General features: G+C 36.1%; 1 protein-coding gene and 1 long non-coding RNA gene across 3 annotated transcripts; both read right to left on the reverse strand.

Moving 5' to 3' along the window:
* Window positions 1-3,090: 3,090 nt before the first annotated feature.
* Window positions 3,091-8,012, reverse strand: LOC132611397 (uncharacterized). The gene is made up of 3 exons (XR_009571618.1): window positions 7,184-8,012; window positions 6,476-6,542; window positions 3,091-5,545 (listed from the first exon to the last, which is right to left on the reverse strand). It is a non-coding gene; the product is annotated as an uncharacterized LOC132611397 (long non-coding RNA).
* A 3,274-nt stretch (window positions 8,013-11,286) lies between these two features.
* Window positions 11,287-16,011, reverse strand: LOC132611398 (uncharacterized). Of its 2 annotated transcripts, none has more exons than XM_060325835.1 (4): window positions 15,482-15,986; window positions 12,806-13,592; window positions 12,109-12,181; window positions 11,287-11,569 (listed from the first exon to the last, which is right to left on the reverse strand). In XM_060325835.1, exons 1-4 carry the CDS (start codon window positions 15,771-15,773, stop codon window positions 11,432-11,434), a joined length of 1,290 nt encoding a protein of 429 aa, XP_060181818.1. In that variant the 5' UTR covers window positions 15,774-15,986; the 3' UTR covers window positions 11,287-11,431. The 2 variants fall into 2 exon arrangements, with proteins under 2 accessions (XP_060181818.1, XP_060181819.1); XM_060325836.1 differs by lacking the exon at window positions 11,287-11,569 and adding an exon at window positions 11,596-11,968 and having other exon boundaries at window positions 15,482-16,011.
* Between the last annotated feature and the right edge of the window lie 420 nt (window positions 16,012-16,431).

A 16,431-nucleotide genomic window follows, 5' to 3' on the forward strand; every position in this document is an offset into this window, starting at 1 on the left:
TTGTCCAATAACTAAGTAGCATTGTTTGGTGCACTTCAAGAAAATGATAGATGGGACCTTTTCTTGAGTGCCCAGCTTGACTGAGAGCCACAGCTTTGAGTTAAGACATGAAGTCACTTTTGACATTTAACAAAACCTTTCTATATGGAATATTGTGCTCTCTGATTCCATCTCTTGTGCAGTTTCGTCGCTCTCCGTTGATATTCCCCCAAGGAAGTTTCGGGTAAATACTTATCTGTACGCAACATCAAAATCATATAAATTTATTTTTAAATAAGTGATTTAATGAGGTGAAATGCATGTTAATTAATCATGATTAATTATTAGTAAAAGTTGATGTACAAACACATATTCCCTCTGTCGCAAAAAGACTGTCTTAGTTTGACTGGTACGAACTTTAGGAAATAAAAAATGACTTTTGAAATGTGTAGTTCAAAACAAGCTTTAAATATTTGTGTGGCTGTAGATCATCTCATAAAGTTAAATTGTTTCTAAATATAAAAATATGTTAATTTTTTTTGAGAAAAATTAATAAAAAAAAGATAATTTTTTTAAGACGGAGGGAGTATCATACAGTTATTCGCTTGATGGAAACACCGGAATCCAAGTTTTTACCGGACATACATGCAACTTGACTTCTCTGTTAGTAAAGAATGTACAGTTGGACCAATATCGTTGGTCGAGTTGGTTTTAGGATTAAAAGTATATCAACAATATAGTGAAACTGAATAACAATTATGAGTGTGTTTGGTACGATGGAAAATGTTATCCACATAAAATATATTCTTTGAAAATTTTCACAAAATATATGTTTCAAGAAAATTATTGGTTTTCTTATTTATTTCTAATGCTTGGTAAGTACGTAGAAAATATTATCGCGAAAGCATTTATATATCATCTATTCAGACACTATGGGGATGAGGGCGTAAGGGTGTGGGGGTTGGTTGGGTTAGGACCGTCTCAACAAGATTGGGGCCTGAAGTCAAACTTCAAAAAGAGGCCCTAATTATTATTTTTTTTTAAAAAGAAAGATCGTCATATATATTTTTATTTAAAGTCTACTTTTCTAGCTTTTTTAGATGCGAAGTCATTAATTACTGTTTTATAATCGTCAAGAACAATGCAAAGTTGTTAACAATTTTTCCAAATCAATTTTCTAAAAAATAAAAATAAAAAATCAACTGACAATATAGCTAATCAATCACGTGACTAAAAAAAAATTCTTATCTCTTTTTTTTTTTAATATAAAAATTGTGTACTCTCTCTGTCTCAATTTATGTGACACGATTCGGATTTCGAGAGTCAAAATTCTTTATATTTATTGCCAATTCGAAAATACAATTTTTAAGTTTTTTGAATAATAATTTACATATTTAGAAATTACATAATAGTATTATAAGTCACATATTTTTTGAAACAAATTAACCATAAAATTTAATAAAAAATGGGGCCCCAAAAGTTTGGGGGTCCAAAGCTGTCGCCTTAGTGGCTTTGCCATTGGGCCGGCCCTGGGTTGGGTGGAGGCTATAGAGGATGGGGGTGGAGGTCGGGTGTATGACTGTATGTTGGAGTGGGGTCATTTGCCCGATTGGCCTTCAAAGTTACTGGTCTTTAATTTTTGCCCCTCAAATTGGTGGTCTTTAATTTTTTCCCTTTGCTAAACATTCCTTAGTTTTGGGTTCGAACCCCCGCTCAGTCAATTTTTTTTAAAAAAAATCACAAGGCAGAGTTTTGCATGCGCAACTCTTCCTTGCGAATCCAAACCTCTGCCTTGTGAAATTCCTTCATTTGTTTTTACTGAACTGGGGTTTGAACTCAGAACCTAGGGGTATTAGGCGAAGACAAAAATTAAAGATCACCACATTTGAGGGGCAAAAATTAAAGATCAGTGCCTTTGAAGGGTGATCCGCACAAAAAAAAAAAAATGGTTGGAGAGTGGGGAAGAGACAATTAGCATCCAATGCTACTCACGGAACTTGTTTTCCCTACTTCCATTAGGGGAGTCATTTTTCTCATTTTTTAAAAAACTTATTTTCCTAAAAAAAATGTTTTCCAAATTTTTGACCAATCAAACATGAAAAAATTGAAAACTATTTTCCGGAAACTTTTTTCCTAAATAACAAATTACCAATCACGCCCTAAGCAATTACATAGAATAAAATCATGAAATATATACGGTCACGTCATAAAAGTAGTATATCCAACGCCTACAACCATTCTAGATCCAATCTATAGGCTATAGTTGCAGGGCTTTAGCACATCATGCAACTATAGGTGCGTTTTAGAGTGTATTTAGCAATTTTATTTTATGTGAACATGATATTTTGATAGCGCAGTGATTGCTTGTTGGATTAATTTCGCGCACGGTCATTATAATTGTACTTTACTTGTTGTATCAGTAAAGTCATAACTGTATTTTGCTCTAATTAAAGTCACTGAATTTAAACTTTTGTATCAGTAAAATCTCAAAACTTTTTTTTGTCTTATAAAAATTATTGAACTATTCCTGTGTTAGTTATGTAGAAAGTAAAATCCCGAATAGATATATCCGGACACGGGAATGTTACTAAATTTGACATGAAATTCACATAGTACTATCTTTTCTATAGCAGAGAGATACTGCCTGGATTTACCATAAAAAGTGCTAGTTAGTTCGCTAGTCTATTAGCTTGTCCACCTCTTAAACTCTACCTATAAATACTTCATTAAGCGGTCGTTTGGTGCATGACCAAAATTATCCCGGGGCTATAATTCCGGGACTAATTTATCTCATATCTTGGGACTATTTTATACCATTTAGAAGATGGTATAAAATAGTCTCAGAATAAGTGGTATAAGAAGGTATATCCCAACTTATACCTTCTACCAAACGACCCCTAAGGGTATAGCAAAATATATGAATTTTCCACCATAATCTATGATGGCTAGGATTTACAAAGATAAATTTTGCATCTCCAAGAGGATATATAAGTTGTGGAAACCAAGGAATTCATTCATCTTGTGATAATTCCTGCCGACAGGTGACACATGTCATGGTTGCTGTAGATCCACTTCCGCTAAAGAGAAACCTATAAAGCTCCTAAACTAGTGTTTTCGATTCAATACACTACGATATGCAAATAGGAAAAGAAAACTAACTTTTTGACATTTGTTCAATGATTCATAACTAGGGTCAGTCATGAGAAAATTAGTAAGATCGTCTCATACACTGTTGTTGATAACATCTTTTAATTAGCGCTGTTATTAATGTGGTGCTGTATATTGTGAACTTCGACATATATGATGGAATTGAGATAAAACGGATCATCTTTTCTTGGCATCAGGTATAGCAACTTTTTGCAGCAGTGATTTTTACTGTTGAAAAAAGTTTTTTTGCCATGGTGAAGAAGGCTGTTCAATTAAATAAGTGGAGAAGACTAACGGACCGGGAACGGGGGTTGTATATTTGGGTTTATTTTTAATTTAAATTGGGAGAAGAATATTCCACGTAGGAAAATAAAGGTGAAGACAAGGGGATTTAACGATCGAAGGGTAACGAAGGGCTATAACTTATTTATGAGAGTACAAGGGCAAATCTAAAGCTTTGCCGTTATTTTTACTGAATCCGTAGCTATAGGTGGTTGGACTTGGGATCCAGAACCCCTCAAGTTTCTGTTTTATAGCTACAAGGATTAAATAGCTGGTAATTATCATTGCAACCACCAAGGCAAAATTAGAGAAGTGCCACAGTGGACTCATAAAGATGAGATTGAGACTCGGAGAAATAAACATAGAATCCGTGCCAAAGATTTTGTGGTCACAAAGGAAAACTGCAACTTGAAACTGACAAAGATGCTTCAGTTGAATTGGAATTGAGCACATGGAGAAACAAGCTGAATGGATATTTATCTGATATTGGCACTAGTATTGAATAGATATATTTGAATTAGTGGTACAATTTCAGGGGCAAAATCAGATTCTAGCCCCTAGGAAGCTACTTGGATTCTTACAAAATAAACCAGTTTCTCTTCATGAGTAGGAGTTCAACGTCACGGCAACGAAATATTTCATATTTTACTTCAAATTTAAGTTACACAGAGAGATATTTCAATCTAAGACAGCAAAAACATTTACAGTCTATTACCAATTAATCAGATACTCTTTGTTTTTCAAATTTGAAGACATAATATTACCAATTAATCAGATACATATGGTGGCACCATTAAGATTTCACTTTTGCAAATATAACTATATATACCACTAATAGGTGAACAAGTAGTTCAAAGAAAGAATCATCAAAGAAAAGCAAAATGGATGTTTAGGTAACATGCTACCTCAGAGGAGCACTCTATTGACAAGAACAACACAGCAAAGACACAGATGTGGACACCCCCACTTACCCCTGTTTCATGGACAATACTTGCGAGGCTTTAAATTGCCGACGAAATATTAAAAAGCTTATTTCCTGCGGAAACTTCAAATTAACACGTGATTAATGATGTTTATCGTTAGAACAAACAAGCTAAGGTTGGTAACCTGTCAAACGAAACACTAGCTAGTTAATTACCTCAAGTGGTATGAGACAATACATTACTCTGAACAAAAGGCCCAGAACCAAAGGGCTGGAGATATGAACGGACAAGGTACAGTCTTATAGTTACAAGTTCCTACTACTTCAATGCATATAAAAATAAACAACTAAATAAAGATTGGTAATTTCCTGGGGTGTAATCCCTTCAAAGCTTGGAATATGGCATCCTTGAGAACTATCAAAAGCACAAAATACACGTTGGTCTTTTGCATATTATTTTACCTTTAAAATATCTCATGCCCTTACATCAAATCATCAGCAAGCCAAATGGGGAGGTGGTTGGACTGGTGATGAAGAACCCTTCATGTTTGTTTACTACATGTGGATCGAGGACAGCAGTGAGTAGCTGGGATTCATCAGGATAATTTATTTTTGATAAGATATATTGGATTCATCGGGATAATGTCACGACCCAACCCCGTAGGCCGTGACTAGTGCCCGATCTGGGCACCCGAACCCATCTATCAAATATTATCTCAAATTCTATTAACTCATTCTAGTATATGGCGGAAGCCGACAAGGCTTTATTTCAAATTTAGGTAATTTCCAGAAAAATTTCGGCAGAGTTTCCTTTGTTTTACGGACTATCCAATATACCCTGCACGCAGAAAATACCAACAAAAGCCACACAGGGCTAACCAAGCAATATATAAACATATGCGGACCGGCCGCCTCGGCGTATAGGATCGCCCAAACAACATATGCGGACCGGCCGCCTCGGCGTATGGGATCGCCCAAACGACATGTACATACATCCATACAGAAAGACCCTAACCCGCAAACATGTCCACAGACCTCTAAACAGAGCGACAGAATCATATGACGGGACAGGGTCCCGCCGTACCTATGAACGAATATATACAAATGCACTAATAAATATATATACCAAAAGTATAAGCTTCGAAAAGAGAGGAGCACTCCGAATAGCAGAAAGGGTGTCCTAAACAGGTGGATCACCAGGCTGTGCGTCTGTACCTGCGGGCATGAAACGCAGCCCCCGGAGAAGGGGGTCAGTACGAAATATGTACTGAGTATGCAAAGCAGAAGGTACAGAAATAAATCTGAACAATAATCGAATTAGATATATAGAAAGTAATACATATAAAAAAAATATCAAAATGTTTATTTCCAAAGTATAAATTATGCATAGGGCACAGGAAAATGTGGTCGCCCGCCTGTCGATGGCGCCACAACACAGCATAACACCAGAAAGTTTCAAATCTCCGAATCCCCGTCACACATCACAACACAGCATAACGCCATACACAGCATAACACCAAATATATGTGGAACCCGACCCTCTTTTGCGAGTAGCTCGGTGAACCATAAACACAGCATAACACCGGAGTATATCAAAGTGCGCACGACAACAGAACCGGCCCGGGAACCGGCAAAAGATATAACAGAACGCACGAATAGAGTCGTGAGTAGTCATATGCATAAAATCAATATCATAAATTCAAACATAAGCAAAATGATCATATTTGAAAATCGAAATAATAATCTTAACAAATTCTTTCAAACGCTCCCGAATTTCATAAAGGGAAGCCGCGGGACCCACGGACGGAAATTTACCCAAGTCGGGCCCGCTTATGGAAAACATACTCGTTATACGTAATGCAAACTTTTATTAAAATATATTGGAGCAATCCGAGCACTTATGTGAAAGATATGACATTCGGAAATTTCGAAGTTCTTTAAAGTGAAACCTTTTTGCGCAAAGTTCGGAAAGCGATTATTTCAAATACATAAAGGTTCATATTTCATCAAATCATACATAAGAGTGCCAAGGAACATATACGGATCATAACATGCTCGGATTTCGAATTTAGAATTTCCTTAAGGCTTATAATTTAGCCTATACAAACTAAGGCATGCCAAAAGAAAGAAGGTTGCCTTACATACCTCGTACGCACTCCAAGATGGCCAATCTTAAGTAAATATCCAATCTACGCCTCAGGCTCCCCAAGGTCTACAAATATGCCAACGAATACCAAACATCAGCTAAGGGCACTTAAGCCATTCTTCCCAACTAACCATTAAATTCTACAGAAAATTCGACAGCATTTCCCCTGTAAATGCTACCATCCCCGAGAATTCCACTCGGCTATATCATCAACAATAAATCCGAGAATTTAACTCGGCCAAAACATCAACAACCATACCAACAATATCAACAACCATACCAATAACATCAATAATCAATTCAAAACACATTCTAACATTAGTAACCTTCCTTTCAACATAATTCATCAACACTCATTTCAATTACAAATTTTCAAGTCGATATCGGCACTTGCATATTCACTACCAATTCAAGACCATTCAAGTGCAATTCAAAAGCATTTTGTACCATTCTACAAAATACACAAAAAAAATCCCACCAAAACTATAATTCACCTGAAACCACCAACCTTCGACACAAAATTCACAACACACTTTTCATCTTCCAATTTCATCACTACAACCACAATTTGCATCTTAACAATTCCATTTTCATAATTACATAAAAACCATTTATCCGATTTCCCGCAATTAATTTCGTAGTTCCCATCTAACAATTTAGCTATACCGGGATGAATTTAAATATACTTAGGGGAGAATAAATCTTACCTTATATGCCAAGAAATGATCTTCTTCCGCTTTACTTTCCTTCGAAGAAAGCCCAAATTTAATAACGCGATAAAATAAAAACAACGATATCAAAGCGGTGAACGAAACTCGGATATTGTTCCTGAGAAATAGTAGAATTTGCTTCCTAAAAATAATAATTATGTTGCTACTATCATGAACTGCTCGTTGATGTAGCTAAGAGGAAATGACTGTTTGTTGCAAAAATATGCCTTTAGATAGCATTATACAGTGAGACAAGTAAAATGGCTAATTGCCTTTACACGTGCCAAACATATGGAATCCCCTTAATATTCATCTTGTCTACAACCTTACGTGTCCTTGAGTGTGGACATATTGTTGTCCATTTGTGAACCGAACATGTGGAGTATGTCCACATTAATGATTATTCAATAAACCCAATTAATTGTTTTACTTCCACTACAATTCTAACATTTGGTCAATCACACACATAATTAATTTTTTGATCTCAGTTCACTTAAATAATAATCATTTTTAACACACTTCACATACTCATGTGGTATAATCCTAGTCCATAGCCTCTTTATATCTAAACAAATATTATTCTCAACCACCGTCGTCATACTTGTTAAGGCCTAAATTATATCGGGACTTCTTTCTTTATATACAAGGCCTTTTTGCACAAGATTTTTTTTCAATTCCAATTATATCACTTTTGGTCCTAAATTTTCCTAAGTGTTTAATGTCAACAATTTTCATGCACAACTTATCTCTCAAAATAAAATCAAAGGCCAAAAGTCCCGACTTCAAATCCCGGAATGGTCTTGGCCTTAAATTATCATAGTTAATCCGGGTTGTCCCAATGTATAAAAATACGGGACGTAACAGATAATTATGACCAACAAGACAGTTAAAGTTTGTGCAAATTGAAACAGGAAAAAAGAGAAGTGCCACAAAGGACATGTAAAGATGAGACTAAGTTTTTTGCAAGTGAAACATTTTCAACATGGTATTGTGCCTGAGATTCTGCGCTCTCAAACACGAATTGAAACTTTAAACTGACAAAGATGCTTAAGTAACCTGGAGTAGAGCCTGTGGAAAACTTGAATGAAGTGACGTGAATGTATATTTATCTGATTCTAGTGCTATTTTAAGGGAATTGAGACTCTAGTCACTAGGAAGCTACTAGGATTCATAAGATGAACCAATTCCCTTCATAAGCCTCAACTTCCACTTGGTGGCAGATGTGATCGAGCCTTTCCAAGAAGATATCTCTGGAGAAAAAAACAAAGTTCTACTTGGTCTATCAAGCTGGGATCATCATAACGTTATAACATTAACCATCTCGAAGATTAGTCCCACGGCAAGAATGCTCTGTAATGCAGTCCTAAAGGTCTGTTTTTGGATTTCAACTTTAAAGTATTCAAAGTTCTACATCATGTGGATCGCAAAAGCTATTAATGTTGAAAAAAGCTCTGATCTTGCTAAACCTTGGAAAGATGACATCTAGAGAAGCATGAGTAGGAACTCAACATCATGGAAAAAACTTCAAGCACCCAAGGTCTCAAGTTTGCCAGCAGACGCAAAAATAAATTCCCATCTGCCCAGGCCTTGGTGGACAGAGCCACCCACTATCTGTGTTGGTGGAAGGCTAGGTGCCCCTGAAATTAGTCGAGGTGCGCAAGCTAGCCCGGACACTACAATTATCAACAAAAGAAGAAGCTTCAATATTAAACAAATAGGATCATTGTTGCCTTAGCGGACACCCTTCAATTAAGGTACAAGACAATAGATATCTCGATGCAAGACTCAGCAAAAACATCAACTATCTATTATTAAGTTCTCAAATACTCTTTAATCTTCAAACTTGAATTGTTAATGATCCCATCACTAGGTCAGCAAATACGAATATTATTTTTCCGAGTGTTCAAGCCTATGAATTATCAGGTTCATAGCACATATCACTTTCCTAACAACAGGAAATTCCTGTTTTTTATTGATAACGTGACAGCATAATGACTTCACTTTGAATGAGCATATATCACCAACAGGTAAACAAGTACAACAACAACAAAAAAAAAAAAAAAAAAAAAAAAGGAATCATCATGGTAAAAAGATGAACCGTTACATAGAATGGATGTTGAGGTTCCATATTACCGCAGAGGAGCACTCGATTGACAAGGACAACACAGCAAACACATAGATGTGGACACCCACATTTGCCCCTCTTCATGGAGAACCCGTATGAGTCTTTTAATTGCTGATGAGACACTAAAAGCCCCAACTATACTGGAATCTATTCTGTTCCCGTGGAAACTTCAATATACTGCAAACACATGGTCGACTATGTTTATGGCTCCTCATACTTCCAAAGAACAAGCTGAGGATGGTAAACAAGGAAAAGAACATATGATACTTCGACAATATGGTATAGCCAATATGATACTTCGACAGAAAGCCCAGAAATAAATGCTAGCCTTTAAGATGATTCAGATATGAATGAATAATACGCCACCAAACTTGACAAGAGTGCACAAGGTTCGAAATTGTCACAAGCTTCTAAATATCCTACCGCATCAATTCTTATAAAATAAACTAAATAAAGATTGATGATTGTGTGGTCATATAAACCCTTTGAAGCTTTGACTATGACATGCTTGAGAACCATCAACAGCACAGAGCAGGTCTTCTATTTTCTATATACAAAAGAGAGGTGAAAAACTCAAGTAACACACTACTGCATTGATAAATATCTCTTTATAGACTCACATTCACCCTTCAACATACACCTTTGTTTAACAAAGGTAATATGCTTGCATAGTCATCGAGCACTCCACAAAAGACTTGAATCTGGAACTGATCCAATAGTTCCATCTTCTAATCAACATACTAATGCTTCCGTTATATTATACATCTGTCGTTCCAAAATCTCTCTCTACGTAAAAAGTTCTTCCAAGTATGCAAATCTGTACTAAACTAATACAAGCAACACATAAACTATTAGTTAGACTATATGAGAAAAATCTAAGGCATGTGAACCCTTGTTGGCTTATTCTTGTTCTCCATCACCTACTACATTAACTTAAACCTAACTGCTGTAAATCTATTTCAGCATCCTAACCGCTGTAAATCTATTTCAGCATTTACTCTGAACCTTCCAACTTTATATACTTCCAAAAAAAAAAAAAAAAAAAAAAAAACAACAACAACAACAAAGCTTACTAGAAAAAACTATCAATTAGCTAAAAGTAGGACATGCTGAGTAGCAACACCATAAGCCTATAAGCCATATCAACGATGCACGATTTGTTGGAAACTGTGTTAACAGTCACAAGGTCATTAAGAATTCGACTTAAAAAAAAAATAGCAGTTCTCAATTTCACAAAATTATCAAGTCTATATTGCTTTACATATTATATATATATATATGAGAGAGAGAGAGAGAGAGAAATGAATAAAATCTGATATGAGAAATTTCAGAATGAAATCAAAACTGAAAGATAATGATTCTAACTGAGATGCATGGTCTACTGCAAAGCTAAACTAGTATATATATATATATATGAGAGAGAGAGAGAGAGAGAGAGAGAGAGAGAGAGAGAGAGAGAGAAATGAATAAAATCTGATATGAGAAATTTCAGAATGAAATCAAGAATGAAAGATAATGATTCTAACTGAGATGCATGCTCTACTGCAAAGCTAAACTAGTGTATTTTAAGAAAAATACCCAAAACCAGATTCATACTCCAATATTTATCCACATTAACACATGCAACATGGAAATTTCCATCCACATTGCAGAGATAACGAAACCAAAAACTTGAACCAATTATGTGTGTGTACACGCATCCGCATGTCTTTGCGACTGTTGAATGTATATTAATGCCTCTTTTCTTTTTACCCTTTTTTGCAAATGTTCCCTTGCTCGAGCAATAAAAAGGTATATGAATCTCATGTCAAAAAAGAGTGTAAAGCTATTGCACCTCCTACAACTACGTCCATTTTGATCAAGAAATGCAACCAATTTCATGGCTTTCCAAAGGTGAGTTCGCGTGCCGTGAAAGTGATACTTGTTCTGTCGAAAAGACCCTTTTATCCCTTCTTCAGACAACAAATGCACATAATAGTTACAAGAACTATAAAGAGATATCATTGATAACTATGTTAGTCAGCTACATCAGCACGTTATGAAGTATATGGACAGTACTATACAGAGGGTTAATTGGTCAGACTAGATTTGCTTCCTGCCAAACATTATTTCTCTCCTTTCTAGTCCAAATCACTGTATGATACTTCCTCTTCTGGCAATTCAAACTCATCAATCTCTTTAAAATGCTCTCGCCAGTAGTTGACAAAATCTTGTGGCAAGGACTCTTCAACGGCAGGTTTCTTCTTTGTGCACCTCCTCTGCAAAAGCATTTTATTAATTAGCCACCAAAATGGTAGATTTATGATATGAGAGATCGAACAGCATTCACACCACAAGTAGATATCAGCAATATTATAAAAAAATTACTACTAGATTTAAACATCAACCGCACAGTTTTCGGTATCTTGCTGAGTCATATTATATTACATATTCCCCAAATATTAGGTTTACATGGTTGGCGAAGGAAAATCAGGTCAGGGGGTCACCCGTGCTTACTAATGGGACCTCTTAGAAAGAAATGTTTCAGAATGTTAACTGAACATCATATCATGAATGTCTCTCGCAGTTAACCTACAATATCTTTCACAAGCTAATTGTGCAAAGATATGAATGAAACAAAATTTAGCACATTATCTCCTGTAGCTCTGAAACTGAACCTAAAAACAGAAAGAACACTGTCAATACCCATTAGCAGTGGATGTGCTTGAGATCTCACCAGCAATGAGAATGATGTATAAAAAAGGCCAGTCAAAATACTTTTCATTAGAGATCAGTAGAAAAATGATTGTCGACAAACCTTCTTACGCTTTCCACTAGGATCCGTCATTGATCCTGATGGTTTAATATCACCAGCTCCACTGAATTCAGTCCTACATAGAAGAAACAAAAATCAAGAGAGCATCAGCATTGACTATTTAGGCTGTCACGTTTCACATTTATAAGGTTTTTATTCCATGCTAAACATAAACACCCCAATTTTAGATAAGCCGCAGAAAAGAAAAGGGGGCCAGGGGAAGTTATTGCCAGTGTGCATGCTGCAGAACTATCTTACATATTAAGCACCAGCGGAGCCTTTGAAACGCCCAACTTATTAAAGATTATGCCACGCAGGTAGATAAAGAAATAAATATTAGCTTGAATTCACTGCCAAGACAGAGAAATTTTCAGCCAGACTCAAGCTAGAAGAAGGATAGACAGCCTTGGAGAAGTGCAAGTGACAATTTTTCAGAGTTAAAACTGGAGGTACGACTAATTGACCAATGCATACTCCATGTTAGGAGCATGAAAAGTTCAAATCAACTAGCAAAATATATTTGGTACAAGATATCAGCAAATGACACCATCACAACAAGGTTCATATCTCATTTGACTAGCCTCGGGGAAAAGGAAAAAAGACTGATATTACAAGAAAAAGGAAAAAAAACCACTCCTCAAGATTACATGCATGTAGAGGAAGACATGAATTAGAAAAACAGCGAAAGAGAGAGAGGCACCTCTTAGTTCTCGTCCTTGGCAAAGTGGGGCAACTAAAAACTGAAGCATCTGCCGTCCCTTTTCCCCTTGTTTTCTTTAAAGATGAGCAACTCCGAGTCAAAACACCAAATTTTTCTTCTGCTGCTTTGTCTTTTTTTGACAATGAGTCTTCTGCTGCTTTTTCATCTGAAGGAAAGTGCTCATGAGAAATTGCCTGAGCTTTGTCTTTTACCTTCTGAGGAGATGAAGACATGAAAGGCTCATGAATACCTTTCGTCCTCTTATTTCCTGAAACTGGGGTAGACAGAATAACTACTCCTTTCCCCTTATCTTTCTTGGTCTCAGGAGATAAGCTACTGGAAGGCTCAGCAATTGCTTTCCCTTTATCCTGCATAATCATAGGAGGCAGTGAAAGACAAGGCTCATCAATCTCTTTCTCTTTGTCTTTTTTGTTTTCATTATTGGAAGTGAAGGGCCGAGCAGTAGCTTCTAAGTTAGACTTCTTTGCAGTCTGCCTGCGATTGTTAACTACAGCTTTATTTGCCGAAACGGGGGTAGACAGAATAACTACTCCTTTCCCCTTATCTTCCTTAGTCGCAGGAGGAAAGCTACTGAAGGGCTCCGCAATTGCTTTCCCTTTATCCTTCATAACTGTAGGAGGCAGTGAAAGGAAAGGCGCATCAATCTCCTTCCTTTTGTCTTTTTTATTTTCATGACTGGGAGTGAAGGGCAGAGCAGTAGCTTCTAAATTGGACTTCTTTGCAGCCTGCCTTCGATTGTTAACTACAGCTTCACTACCCCTGCCAGCTTGAGTAACAAACAAGAGAAAAATTAGACAGGTTTAACCTAAGAATGCCAACAAATAGAGACATTAAAAGATCAGCAAAACCACAGCATAGTAGCACAATTCCCTGAATTTAGCATTTCAATACTGGAAAGAGATAATTTTCACGTTACCAAATAAGAAGCCAAGCTTATAGAGCAAACGAGGAACCAAACAAATCAATGTTAACTATTACATAAGTTGTTTCTGTTCAAATGGCAGGAACGTGTTTGCAATTTGCTTCCCAACATAAAACTCAATTTGCTAGGGGTCGGCATCTTCAGATCATGTTTCGTGATATATATAAAGCTTCCTTTTATATATCACACTATGACCACTAAGGCATGCGTTTAATCTAACACAACCTCCTCCTTTATCTAGACTTCGGACGGACTATATGAATCTTTACATGTGCATAGTTAGAACTTTCTTTCTTTCTGAAAATGCGTATAGTTATAAGTTATCATGATTACTTTAAACTAAAGACTTTAAAAGGTTCTTAACAGTTAAATTTTTTAGAAAGATTGATGAAATCTGTGTTTCACAAGTTTGGTTGGATTTAAGACAACTATTGCAACTAAAATTTTAAACAAGAAAAGGTTAATAATCTGGTTCATGACCTTTGGCATTCGGAATCCTCACTGTAGTTTTTCCCAAAGTGGTGGAACTAGTTATCCATTAAGAAAATGCTAACGGAAAGGAGCCAAGAGCCTAAAACCAATTTATTTTCCATAATCAATTTCTTCATTCCGAATATATAATTTAACACTATCCATTATAATCGTCATAAACATAAACCAGGACCCACGAAAACAACGAGTCAAGAAGATCAGATAGCAAGGAGGAACATTCAGTAGTTGCTTGTAAGCAATATATTTATTCCAACATACCCAATGTAATCTCACAAGTGGGGTCTGGGGAGGGTAGAACGTACGCAGACCTTACCCCTACCTCGTGGAGGTAGAGAGACTGTTTCCGAAAGACCCACTGCTCAAGGGCAGCAAATCAAAGTAGTTATGAAAAAGGAAATACGGCATTGGAAAAACATGACAACTAATAAGGAAAGCAGTACCGAGCATTAAGAGAAAAGAAAAGTAACATCAATGAAATAGGGCAATAACCGAAATGGAAGCAATTCCCTACGTCATAATTCACCGCGCCTTAACGTCAAAGAGGGTAAAATAAACTCAAACTATGAAAACAAACTGGAATATGCAAATGCATATAAATAGAGATATAGAGGAGGGGAACACCACCATTTATACACTTTTGTGCAAGGTTGATACATTATGTATAATGCTCCCCCACCCCCTATATTATATAATCTGAAAATATGGCTACGTGGCGTGATATTTTATGTTGGCCAGTATATTTTTGAAAATTACAATCCATCATAATCCTCATAAAACATAAACCAGAACCCACGAAAACAATGAGTCAATAAGATGAGATAGCAAGGAAACTGTTCACTAGCTGCTTGTAAGTAATATATTTATTCCCTACGATGATAATTCATCGCGACTTAATGTCAAAGAGGGTAAAATAAAGGGAAATTTTCAAAAAATATACAGCCCAACATACATTGTTACGCCACATAGCCATATATACAACATTATACCTAGGGGAAAGCATTATACATAACGTATCAACCTTGCTTATAAAAGGCGTTTATACACACACATGGGCTAAACTGGGTACAAATTCAAAACATGGGCTACATGGCGTAAATATTTTCTTTGAGTAGACATAGAGCGTAATTTTCCCATAATTCACCGCAACAAAATGTCAAAGAGGGTAAAAGAAACTCAAAAAGCAATATGCAAATAAGCATACATATATTCAGAGATAATAGAGGAGGGGAATAGAATCATACTAGGGTTTTGAACAGAGTTGAAACTGGAAGAAGCGACACTTGTTTCAGAGTTTACCCTGTTTGGGGAATTGATATTGTAATTGTAATTGGGTTTTGAGGTATTATTAGAAATTGGGGCTTTCCGAATAACATTTCGAGGTTTCGAAGAAGATGCTGAGGAACAAAGTTTACGGAGAGTGGAAGTTGGTATAAGATTGAAATTGGAGAGGTCTGATAATGGTTGTCTCTTCTTTTGAGTAGCCATGGATTTCGAGGCGTTGTTTGGGTTATTATTATTCCTTTGACTAGCCATGGATTCAAATTTTCTGTTTTATAACTGAAAGTTAAAAGAGTGTTGAAGAAGCTTAACAATCACTTGGCTGGCGGGAAGATTTTCGGAAAATAATCAGGACAAAGATGCGTTTGCTAGAGACGTCTTTTGGACCAACGATGGTTGCATTTGGTATGGTCGGCTCACTCGAGCCCCTTCTTAGTTGTTCAACCTTTTGGCCCTTTTGGTTCACAAATAAATTATTAATAATGTCGAGATTAATTATGCAGGGATCGTAAATGAGTTTATTTTTTATGAAATGTTTGATTTGTTGCATTAAAAGGGTCAAATTTATTCCTCTACTCTGCGAACAGGATCCTTTATTATACTTCTTGTATATAAAAATATTGTTGTCGATATTTAAGTAGCTTAAATATACTCCTCCTTTGTTAAGATTATCTAAGGTATCTGACACTGCTAGTTTGATGAGGTGAACATCACGTGACATGACACCTAACACTCAACCTATTTTACCCCTCCCTCCACTTTTTTCATCACTAGTACCTACTATTTTACCTCTATTTTTGTAACGTAAATATCTTGGCAAATTCAAGAAAATGATGTGCAAAATTTTCTCTAAGTTAAAAATCCAACTGTGCCTTGTTTAATCTTTATTATGCCTAGTTTTAGAATACATAAG

Source organism: Lycium barbarum, chromosome 9 (genome assembly GCF_019175385.1).
Source record: "Lycium barbarum isolate Lr01 chromosome 9, ASM1917538v2, whole genome shotgun sequence".
In the NCBI taxonomy this organism is placed as follows: Eukaryota; Viridiplantae; Streptophyta; class Magnoliopsida; order Solanales; family Solanaceae; genus Lycium; species Lycium barbarum.

Bases quoted from the DNA above. Each gene is read 5' to 3' on its own strand.
- LOC132611398 (XM_060325835.1), bottom strand. From the start codon at position 15,773: ATGGCTAGTCAAAGGAATAATAATAACCCAAACAACGCCTCGAAATCC. The intron at 13,593-15,481 runs GTATGATTCTAT...TTGTTACTCAAG, and splicing joins CAACTCTGTTCAAAACCCTA to CTGGCAGGGGTAGTGAAGCT. The intron at 11,570-12,108 runs GTTTGTCGACAA...ATGCTTTTGCAG, and splicing joins CTAGTGGAAAGCGTAAGAAG to AGGAGGTGCACAAAGAAGAA.